Consider the following 12,355-nt stretch of genomic DNA (forward strand, 5'->3'; position numbering starts at 1 on the left):
ATTCACAGACAGCCAGAACCAGCACTTCAAATAATGCCAGACTCTCTTGGACTCACTCTGCTTGCCTCACTGGATGGGCTTTATTCCTGCTACACACTGAAGAATAGGAGTCCACTAGCATTAACTGCTAGTTACTGCTTAACGCTACAATAACAGAATAACCGGTTAAAAGTAGCTCAAACATATAAGAAGTCCAGAGGTGAAGTGAATGGTCAGTCCTGAGCTGTGCTCAGTAGCTCAGAAATCAAGGGTCTCAGGCCCTTTCCTTGTCTTCCTTTTATCATCTTCAGGGTATCAGTGATACCTTCTCTTACAACCTCAAGACGGCTGCAGCACAGCCATGCATAATGTTCTTCCATAGCAGTGTTCAAAAAGCAGGAGGGGAAGGATGAGCTCTTTCCACAGAATTCTTTATTTTTTTTCCAGAAAATTCAATGTCTCCCAGAAAACTCTAAAAGACATCTCCTTACATAGCTTTGCCTAAGTAAAAATTGGCCACATCCTTATCCCACCTCTAAGAAAGTCTGGAAAAATTAATATCAGGAATTTTTAGTTTATTTTTTAAGAGATAGTTCCTACTACAGGAAAAGATGGAACGGGCAAGCAAAAATGTCTAACACTTCTACTAACAGTTCCTATGCCTTATATCAAGTTCCTTCTTGCTTGCAACTGTGGGTTCTACACCCTGATATCTGCTTTTCCATTTGACTATTTGCTCTGCATTAGTACTGTCTATTCAGGTTTCCAACGCATATTCCATTTATACTTTGATCTGCTTTTCAGCTCTCTCTTCAGGTTTAGTAACAAGGTCTTTAAACTGTTTTCTGGCTTGACTCATGTGCCCTGAGGACTCTGTTCCTCCTACCTGCTCAGTGACTCATAGATGCTTCAAGTATAGATGATCATATCCTATCTCACCCCTACTTTAGATTCCTACTCAGTTTAATGAACAACTCCATCGAGCTTCTTCCTACCAAGGAATGCATTTGGTAAATAAGTTCAATGTTGGTCACCAAGTTTCAGGTCTCAGTGAGCACATAGGTGGAAGGATTCAAATGGCAGATGGAAATATGGAGCTCGGAGCTTAGGAAAGAAAACCACTAGGAGATACCAAATTTATGATCATCAGCAAATAGGCTGTAATCAAAGCCACATAAGGGGCGCCTGGGTGGCTCAGTCAGTTAAGTGTCCGACTTTGGCTCAGGTCATGATCTCACGGTTTGTGAGTTTAAGCTCGGCGTTGGGTTCTGTGCTAAGAGCTCGGAGCCTGGAGCCTGCTTCAGATTCTGTGTCTCCTTCTCTCTCTGCCCCTTCCCCGCTTGTACTATGTTTCTTTCTCTCTCTCAAAAATAAATAAACATTAAAAAAAAAAAAGCCACATGAGTGGATGAGTTTGATTAAGGAGGCCACAAAACAGAAGTCCTTAATCTGATGGGCTTCAGGGACATCTATGAATTCACTGAAATTGTGGGTAAAATTCTGTGTATCTATGTGTCGGTATTTCTAAGATAGGAATCCATACATTTCATCATGTTCTCAATTAGGTTTATAAATCTAAAAAGATAGAGGGCACTATTTACTTAAATGTGCCACAATTTTGGGATTAGAGACTATGATGGGAAAGAGTATGGAATATGTTAGTATTTAATTTCCAATTTACCCTCTGAGTCACAGCAACCACCAAGCACATGATTTTCTATTCAAAATTGGGCAATATGTCCCCAAAATATGCTGACTCAGAGACCAATGCTTCCAGACTACCCAGAACTGTATGAAAACCAGCACGTTTAGTCCTGGAGCTTTGGATTCTGTATTCCTGGTCAAAATGTGAATTTCTTCCCACTCCCATCCCATAAATAAAGGGAACAATCTCCTGAGCCATCTTCTTTTTCTGGAGCCATTCTCACATCACATCTGACAATCAAAGATCACTTTCTAAGCATTACTTTAGGAAACTTCATGATCATCAATGCTGCATATAATAGCATCTGAATTTTTGCAGGCAAAAAAGCTTTGAAAAAACATAGGATTTGGATTACAAGAAGGGCTACGAAACCCAACCCCACAAAACGGGAATGCCAGCTTGTATGCATTATCATGAAGTGCTCAAAAATGCAATTATAGTTCACACTTTATCTTTTTTTGGCTCAAAATTATTTGTCACTTTAGCAATAGAGATGGGGGAGGAAGGTTTTTATCCAGTGTGAATTCAGAAACCCTTTAAAAAGCCACAGATGTGTATGAAACAAATTCTCTAGTCACATGGATTCAAACCACAGCATTCTTCCCAACCTTTCAAGCAGACCAAGAATAATGTAGCCAGTCAACTTGCATGTAGGAAAACTATAGTGTCTATTGCTTGGAAAACCTCTAAATATCATTTGTACATATTTCTGGTTTATAAAAAACATTCTGATATCATACAAAAGAGAAAGCTATGAATTACCAATTGTCAAGAGATTACCAAGGACTATGATAATGGATGTTAGATTGATGTGTACTTCATCTCTAGCAGAATGTAAACTTTTTTAAAACTTCAGAGATGGTTCACAAAAGAATGTGGACATGTAGGTAATAACTGGAAAATGTTCAACTACATTAATCAATGAAGCCTATTAAAATCAGCAAAAATCAAAAATAAAATTACCTATATTATATGGATAGTCCAAAAGATTAAAAAGAAATTATCAACATATATCAAGCAACTTAAAAAATTTCAGATACTTGGACCTGGTTTAATTCTACTTTTTTTAGTCTACATTAGAAAAAGACACTAGGGGTGCCTGAGTGGCTCACTCGTTTGAGCGTCCGACCCTTGATTTCTGCTCAGGTCATGATCCCAGGGTTGTGGGATCAAGCCCTGCATCGGGCTGGGCTCCATGCTGAGCATAGAGCTTGCTTGGGATTCTCTCTCTTTCTGCCTCTAACCCTCTCCCTGACTTGCAGTTTCTTTGTCTCTCTAAAAAAATAAAAAACAAAACAAAAAGAGACGAAAATGTAATTTGTACCAAAAAATGTATTTTGTGCAAAGATGTTCACTATAATACAATTTGTCAAACAAAATTGTAAGCAGCAAAAGGAAAATGGTGAAATGAATTATAGGACATATACTAGGGAAATATATTTTATTTGTTCATTCATTTACTGACCTACTACTGTGCTTCAGAAAGGATTTGAGGTAGCTCATCTGGTAATATATTATGTAACCATGAAAAATTATGTTTAAAAAGCAACATGCTAACGAACATTAGGAGGAAAGGGCTGGATACAAAATCGTGTGTGTGTGTGTGTGTGTGTGTGTGCAAAAGTAAGATTATAAAACAATGCTATCTTACATTTTACAATAAGCAGGGAAGGAAGGGAAAACCATCGAAATAAGAATGGTATGTGTATGGTTGGTAACAGAGGCGAATTTTATTCTCTTATCTTTTTAATTTTATAAGTTGTATAAGTTTACATTTTTATAATAAAATGTAGATATGAAATCATAAAAAAGGATAAAGATTATGTAAAAAGATCTGCCTGTATACATGATGGTTTATAAGAAGACAGATAGCTCTTCCTATATAGCTACTACAAACTAAAAAAGGAAAATGAAAGTATATAATACTTAAGAGAAAAAAATCTGCATGGAAATTAACCTCATGAAATGTAAGTGTGCTTGTCAATTAAAGGTATCAAAAGGACAGAATAAAGAGATGATTTAAGATTGTAGAGAGAGAAGGACACTGACACAAGCAAGAGAATACTTGAGAAAAGCAAGGAATTTTCATCTTGAAATCAAACAGCCTATCAGTGAACTTACACTAACATAGCTGTGTTGTTTAAACTGCAGTCTCAGACAAGAATGCATGTAGAGTCAGAGGGTAGAATTGTGGTTGCCAGGGGCTGGAAGGAGAGGGAATGAGTAATGACCATGTAGTTTCAGTTTGGGAAGATGAACTTCCAGAACGTTTCTCATCTGGGTGGTGGCGGCAAGTACACAAGCAACGTGGGTATACTTAATACCGCCGAGCTATACACCTATAAATTGTCAAAATGGTAAATTTAACGTTATGTATATTTTACCACAATAAAAAAAAGAATACATCAAGGTCTGATTTGAAATAAATTACACTCGGAAATGTATATACTCAGATTAGCTGAGTTTTCAGCTTGTCTGAAACAATATTTTATAAAGATGTTAGCATAATTTATTAAGAGAAAAAGCTGTAATTACACTTTAATACAACTTTCAATCTCAAGGTTGCTTATTACACCTCTGTAATAATTCTTCTGATGTAGCCAGTGTTCAGTTTTCAAGTATCAAGAAATCATGCCTCATTTAAACAAAGGTTTAAAAGTAAAGTAAGCTATTAGGTTCAAAGGGAAAAAAAATCCTAGAAGTGAGGGCACTAATAATTCTGGTATTTCCAGAAAATTTGTGGTAATCAGCTATGAGAATAAATCTCCCCAACAATCAGCACCATTCCTAGAAACTGCACAAAAAAGATTAAAGAACTGTCCCCATACTTCCTGGGAAGAGCCACAGTTACCCTTAAAATGCAGGAAGAGTTCTCATGATAAAGCATTCTACAAATAGAATTTCTCAAACTTAAAATAAATTTCTGATCACAAAAAATAAGAAGCAAAATGATAAAAAAATGCTCAGGACCCAAATTCCATATTCAGTTTTCTCAATTCATTTTAAAAACTCTCACTTACCCTTCTAGTGTTTTCAAGAATTTTGGGATCAGGTTTTCCATAGTTAGGTGGATTGGCATATGGGTCATATCCAAGTTTGGCAAGCATGGGTGCAATCACTGCCATGTCTTGTAAAACATCTGGGGGTATCTTCCCAACCCATTTTGATAGCGCTCCTACATTGACTGGCTTGATGACTTGGTCTGTAGATCTCTCCACTCTGAAAACAATACAGTATGAATAAGTATTTATTTAGAATACCAAAAAATAATATTAAAAGACCAATGGAAATTCTTTTTGATAACTTTAACAATTGTAAGTGTCTCAGTTAGAAATCTATTGAGAAAGAAGACACTAATCGGGCTTGACACTATTTACCGGGCTTTTTTTTTTTTTTAATGTTCTAAGTTTGACAGTTATTATTGGCAACTTCATATTTCTAGAAACAGGAAAAACGGTCAGCTGAAAACATCTGTACAAATTACAACATCCAGAAAAAAATAAAGCTAAGATTTCGTAGGAAAACAGCCAATCAACTTACTTGAAAGGCATCAAAATTAAACAAACAAACAAATAAATAAATAAGATGGATAGATGAATGACTAGAGGGATAAACAGATGGACAAAGAGATATGTGATAAAGCAAATACAGCAATATATTAATTATAGTTAGTAGGTGTAATTCTTTCAATTCTTTGTATGTTTGAAATTTTTCATAATAAAATATTAGGAGGAAAATAGCCAGCATAATCCACTAAAAATGAAAAATATTCATTTGTTCTATTTTTCCTTTTTTCCTTTTTTTAAAGTTTATTTTGAGAGAGAGAGAAAGAGAGCCAAGCAAGCGCAAGGGAGGGGCAGAGAAAGAGGGAGAGAAGGAGAATCCCAAGCAGGCTCCTGTAGTTAGCACAGAGCCTGACGCAGGGCTCGAACTCAGGAAATCATGAGATCATGACCTGAGCTGAAATCAAGAGTCAGATGCTTAGGGGCGCCTGGGTGGTTCAGTCGATTAAGCGGCCTTTACTTCAGCTCAGGTCATGATCTCGCGGTCCATGAGGTCGAGCCCTGCGTCGGGCTCTGTGCTGACAGCTCGGAGCCTGGAGCCTGTTTCAGATTCTGTGTCTCCCTCTCTCTGACCCTCCCCCGTTCATGCTCTGTCTCTCTCTGTCTCAAAAATAAACGTTAAAAAAAAAAATTAAAAAAAAAGAGTCAGATGCTTAATTGACTGAGCCACCCAGGCGCACCCCTGTTCTATTTTTCTGTTGACTTCCTGAAGAACACTTTTTTATAAGGAAGGAAAAGAAGTGCTGTTTATGATTTTCAGTATTTCAGAAAAAAATGTGTTCTATCTCTTGACCTAGAGATTTACTTTGTGCTTGTAGTGGTTATACTTACATATTTGACTAAATAACTCATACTCTTAGGATAAAATAAATAAATATAAATAAAATAAATACAAAATAACACCTAGATTTAAACTGGATCTGAATTAGCAGATTTTGGCCAAATGACTGCAAAACAAAAGTGCTTAAGAGAGTTTTATAATAACTAAGTCATTCAAATTAGTATTCTCATAAAAGGTAAAAACCCCTTTTTAACAGGTACATGTTTAACATGTACATGACCTCTCACTGCAGAGGTCTGCATCTGATGATGAATCCTTCAAAGGGGCTCTACTCCTAAACAACAGACAAGAGAAAATAAAATGATTATTCCCTGGGATTCTGTGAGACCACTAGCTCCAGGTTCCCTTCCTGCTTCAATGATCACATTTCCTGCCCCTCTTAAAAATTTCTTCAGGACTCCACTTAACCCACTGCTCTTTCTACTCTATGCTTTTTCCCTGTATGGCTTGATATTTAATGATCTTTTCTTGACACCCTTGGGTTTTCCAGGCCAGGTCCAGTTTATAAATATTGCCCCAGCTTCAATATTAGGGGCACATCCTACTCACTCTCATAAATGTTCAAGTTTGTATGATAAATTCAAGTAATTTTAAGTAAATGATAAATATGGTCACCCTGCCCATATACCCCCCACACACCTCAAAACTAAGAGGGTCTAAAACTGGACCCATCATCTTCTGCTCAAGATCTGATCCCTTTTATGTACATCTTATATTGATAAATGGCACCACCACCTATCCATAAGGCAAAGCCAGAGATCTCAGATGGGGCAGGGAGAAAGAAAGCAAGATCACTCCCAAGTTATCCAGTTCTACAGTCTTTATCTTTGAGTAAGACATCTCTCCTTCATTCCTACTGCCACTACCTCAGTTCTTATCACCATCACATCTCACCCAGATGATTACAAAACCTCCCAATTTCCCTGCACTTAAACAGTTGGCTTCCTTGCCCAACTATCATTCCACCAAAACATAAGGAGGGTCTATGTCTTGTTAATCTATCATTGGCACCTAGCACATTAACATGTAATAGATGCTCAATTAATGTTTATTAAGTGAATGACTGAAAGCTTTTCATGGGGGGGGGGAACGCCCCGTAAATTTAGTTTAGACAGACATGCTCAAGAAAAGTCAAGGATCATTTTTATAAGGAGATCAACTGACACAAGATGAACTAACCAGAAAACATAACAAGTGCTAAACTGCATGATATTTTCTGTGGGGGCATTAGCAATGTTAGAGAATGGGAGTCATGTCTGCAGAAACAAACATCTCCAGAAAAATAAGGCTTATAGTAAACAAAGAATAACATTTTCTATTCATTCTATGTTAGGCTTTACATGTGATATCTAATTATAGATCCCTAAAACAACCTTAAGAGAAAGATATCAGTCCCCATTTTCAAATGTGTAAACTGAAATCCAGATAAGTGATTTATCCAGGGTCATACAGCCTGGAAAAAGTGGAGTTAGAATTTGAAGCTCTGGTTCCAAAGCTCCAATTTTTCCCAGTTTCTCTTATTGATCTTCTTAATTTTTATATTCTATGTTTCCCTGAAAACTTTACTCTTTTGTTCCTTACTGCATAGTGTGAGCAAGTTGGTTTGCCACAATGGTAAAAATACACAAATATACTATAAATATATTAGGAATATATACAACGCTTTGCTGGTAATGTTTAACAACCTGATCTCCAGGGAGGGGAAAAGCCATGATTTGTTGCATTTACTGAGGTCCATTGCATAAATACCATACCTTCCATGGCTGATTTCAAACTACCAACGTGCCTCACCAACTGCAGAGTCGAGAAGAGATGTGCAAACCGGGCTCTTGACAGCCAGGGCAAGTCAGCTCTAGCAGACCACTGGGTATCTACAGGGCCATAATCTCCTATCTCAAATTCTGAGATCTAAAAAAATCTAAAAAGTAAACAGTTTCTTGCCTTCATCTGGCAGCAAAACATGACCTGAACTGATAGGAATCTATTTATAGTCATTATTCTAGTTGGCATAAACAACCAAACTCTTTGATGAAGAAATATTAATGTGTATGATTACACAGTGCTGACACAGAATAAGCAGAGGGTATTTTATAATATTATGTACATTATATGACTTTTCTGAGGTCCAAATATTTCTGAGTTCTGAAACATGTGTGTGTTAAGCTCTGGAGTCACACATAGGGTCTTGTATGTCATGACTGGGAAATTGACTTTATCTTGAAAATGATGGGAATGAAAGAAAAGTTTTAATCATGGGACTGACATGATTAGGTTACTGCTAGAAGCATTCAATGCTGATAATTATGGGTAAGGCAGATTGAGGGATGGGGTAATCAAGGTCAGAAAAATTAGTAAAGATGTTTAACTATATATTGGAAAACTTGAGAAATTATTAATTCAGTAGAGCAAGTGATAGAAGTAGAAGGAAAACTCGACAGATTAAAAAAAACACTGATAAGACTTAGTGGCCAATTAGATATGGGGAAGAGGGGATGGAGTCTAGGTGAATTCAGATTAGATGTGAAGGGCAGAGTAGACAGTGTTATCACTCATTACAGTAGGTAGTATGGAGGAAAAGCATTACAATGCTGTTGCTTTGTTTTGTTTTAGGAGTACAGAACCCAGAAAAAGAGGTAAATTGATGGTAATCAGAAAGTTATCAAAAGCCTAAAAAAACACTAGCGTTCACTAAGAGACTGGAATGTAGTATATGCTCAATAAACGATAGCTATTATTGTTTTTTCATCCAGATTATAGCACTGTTCATAAGAAACATGAAAGCCATTGTTTGTCATTATGATCAAAGTAATAATTTAAAGTACAACCATCCCTTGTCTGAAAGTGATAGAGAACTCTAAAATGAAAGAATCTGGAAAGGTTTTTGTTATGTAACCACTGAGTCCAAAGATCCACTAGCAGCACATGCAGTTATTATGGACTGCTAAAGGGAAGAACTTGGGAAGGCCTACTGCCTATCAGTCAGGTGTTTCTCTAGTGTTTCAGTAGTAATGACATTTTTAATTTATTGATCGTTAAAATTCAAATTAAACATTTTCTGAATACCCACTATGTGTCAGGTCAAGTGGTGGATACCAAGGATGCAAAAATGACTGACTAGATCATGGCCCTCCTCTCAAGAAGCTCAGAGTCCAATAAGAGAGAAAAACAAATACGTATGATTAATATACGGCATAATAAATGTAATGACAAAAGCTAAAAACTATGTAAGTGATTCCAGATAACACAACTAAGCCGTTCTTCTCCTAGGGTGGGACATGAATCAGGGCAAACTGCCAAGCTGCTAAGGCAAGGGTTAGCAATGTATGGGCCACAGGCCAAATTCAGTCCCACTGCCTGTTTTTGTCTAGCCTTCAAGCTAAGAATGGTTTTTACATATTTAAGTGTTTTTTAAAAACTCAAAAGAATATTTCTTAACACATGAAAATCATATGAAATTTCAATGTCATAGTTTTATTGGAATACAGCCATGCCCATTTGTTACACATTATGGCTGCTCTTCAATGGCAGGGTTGAGTAGTTGAGGTAAAGACCATCTTGTTCCCCAAACCTAACATATTTAGTATTTAGCTCTTCATAGAAAAAAAACTGTCAATTGTAATCTGAGACTGCATTTTAAGAGCACGTAGGGTCTGTGTGAGGGAGTCTCGGGTGCTGTCCTTCATCACAGAAGGACCCCATCAACTTTTACACACAGGAGAGACCTGGTACACTTCGAAAGTGGAGAGCCAAGAATGTATTGAAGCTGCTCGGGTGGGGAAGGTGAGAGGAAGAAAAGAAATAAAAAATAGTGTTTACTTTGCACTTACCAGGTTCAAAAGAGTATTTGTTGAGCTACAGTATAAAAAAAAATAAAATAATAGAATGAAATAGAAAATAAAATAAAAAACAAGAGGGTGGGTATGGTCCCAATCCTCCAGGAGGTCACTGCCTCATGAGCCACACAAACTTTCTACAATTAAACTTTTAGAGTTGCTTCTTAGTTCCAAATCAGCTCTTCAGGCTCACCCTTCCTCTCTTCCCAGGGGCTCTAGCTGTTTCGTTTGCCTTTTTCTATGAGGCAGCAAGGTGCAGTGGGAGAACGCTGACCTGGAAGTTGGGACTGTGTGATCTAGCTTTGTGATCTAAGAAAACTGATCCTCAGAGACTGAGGATAATAGCCACTAATACTCAGTTTTAAAATACATTCTTCAAAAGCAGAGATTGGCAAACTGTGGCCCAAATTTGCTCTGCTGCCTATTTTGTAAATAAAGTTCTACTGGAACACAGCCACATCCACAAGTTTCTGTACAGTCTATGGCTGTTTTTGCTCTACGTCAGAGCTGAATATTACAACAGAAACTGTATGGCCTGTCAAGTCAAAAATACTTGGTCCTTTACAGAAAAAGTTTGTTGATCTCTGTTCAAAAGGATACAGTTATTAGAGAGAAATGAGCTTCGTTCAGAAAGCCTGATTTTCTTTCCTAGAGAACAACAACCTGCAGGCTGCATGCAGTTCATCAAATTCCCTTCACTCCTTCAGTCTTTCTAGAAATTAACCACCACTTACGCCTAATTGTACTAGGATATAAATTAGTTACCATACCACTAGTCTCACTGGGACCTTAACACATAGTGCCTGCTAGACTGGGATTTCTCAACACCCACAGCCTGGGAACAGCGCTGCAAGGCCAGATATCTATGAATCAGCAGATTCTCCCCCAGTCCTAGGCATCAAGGCTCACTTCCCTCTGCAGTGTTCATAGTAGGAGGCACCTGCCCTCGGGGACAACGCCAAAATCTTGAAATGACTGAGGTGAATATAATCTTCCAAAACACTCATTTTAAAAGCATGGATCTTTCTTGAACCAGGCAGGCTGCCAAACCACAGGTATGAATTATGATACACAGCAACTACTACAGGAAACCAAATTCTCTGGACTAAAGGAAGCATCAGGGCTAGAATGGACAGGCAAAAACGAATGGGTAAGAGTATATAATCCATATGGTTAGACTTATTAGACTAAAACAAAAGATGAAATACCATTAAAAGTCATGTTTTCAAAGACCATTTCACTCTTAGCAAATGCTTAGGTTATGTCTTGTGAAAGTGGATTTAGGGGACCTGGGTGGCTCAGTCAATTAATAGATGACTCTTGATCTCGGCTCAGGTCATGATCCACGGTCTCACAGTGGATCCAGAGTCCCATGTTGGGCTCTGCGCTGACAGTGCAGAGCCTGCTTGGGATTCTCTCTCTCCCTCTCTCCCCTTCTCCTGTTTTCTCTCTCAAAATAAATAAACCTTAAAAAACTGTGTACACAACAGAAATGCAATTTTGTGATGTGTTATATATTCTCACAGAATCATATCAAAATGCTCACAATGACCGTGATGTGATTGTGATTTTTATATTCTTATCTAACTTTTCTGTATTCTCCAATTTTCTATAATAAGCAATGTCTTTCTTTTTCAGTCCATGGAATAGTGGGATTGCAAAGATCCATGCAGAAGTCTAATAACTATCTCAAGCTCAACACAGGTCAAACTTAACTCTTGATTTTATCCCCAAATACTATACCCATGGCCCTCCCAATTGTATCTGAAAACCACTCCATTCTTCTGGCTGTGCAGAATAAAATAAAACTGGAACTATCTTGGGGCACCTGGGTGGTTCAGTCGGTTGAGCGTCCGACTTCAGCTTAGGTCATGATCTCGCAGTTCGTGAGTTTGAGCCCCGCGTCGGGCTCTGTGCTGACAGCTCAGAGCCTGGAGCCTGCTTTGGATTCTGTGTCCCCCTCTCTCTCTGCCCCACCTCTGTCTCTCTCTGTCTTTCAAAAATGAAAAAAACACAGAAAAAAAATTTAATAAAAAAAACCTGGAACTGTCTTTTGACTACCCTCTTTCTCTCAAACTCCACATTTAATCCATCTGAAAATCTTATCAATTTATACTTCAAAAATGTATCCAAATATGGTCATTTCTCATCAACTCCACAGCTACTCCCCTGGTCCAAGCCAACATTATCTCTTGCCTGGATTTCTACAATATTCTAATAGCTACCCTGCTTCTTCCTTCACATCCTGTGGTCTATCTACATTACATATACCAGAGAGAGTTAGATTGTGTCACTCCTCTGTTCAAAATCCTGCAGTGCCTCCCCAGGTATTCTAAGTCCAAGACCTGAAAATGAGAGGGAATCTGAGAAACCACAAGAATAGGTTTTTAAAACTTGTCAAATCATCCACGAAAACCAAGAAACCAGATAGCAA

At 37.7% G+C, this 12,355-nt stretch overlaps 1 protein-coding gene across 3 annotated transcripts in view; it reads right to left on the reverse strand.

Moving 5' to 3' along the window:
- Window positions 1-12,355, reverse strand: part of TPST1 (tyrosylprotein sulfotransferase 1) — a 175,903-nt gene that overhangs the window by 55,881 nt on the left and 107,667 nt on the right. For all 3 annotated transcript variants that reach the window (XM_043559891.1, XM_043559889.1, XM_043559890.1), the window contains one exon: window positions 4,705-4,903. In XM_043559891.1, the coding sequence (XP_043415826.1) occupies window positions 4,705-4,903 (199 nt within the window). The remainder of the gene's footprint in view (window positions 1-4,704; window positions 4,904-12,355) is intronic.

Source organism: Prionailurus bengalensis, chromosome E3 (genome assembly GCF_016509475.1).
Source record: "Prionailurus bengalensis isolate Pbe53 chromosome E3, Fcat_Pben_1.1_paternal_pri, whole genome shotgun sequence".
Taxonomy (NCBI): domain Eukaryota; kingdom Metazoa; phylum Chordata; class Mammalia; order Carnivora; family Felidae; genus Prionailurus; species Prionailurus bengalensis.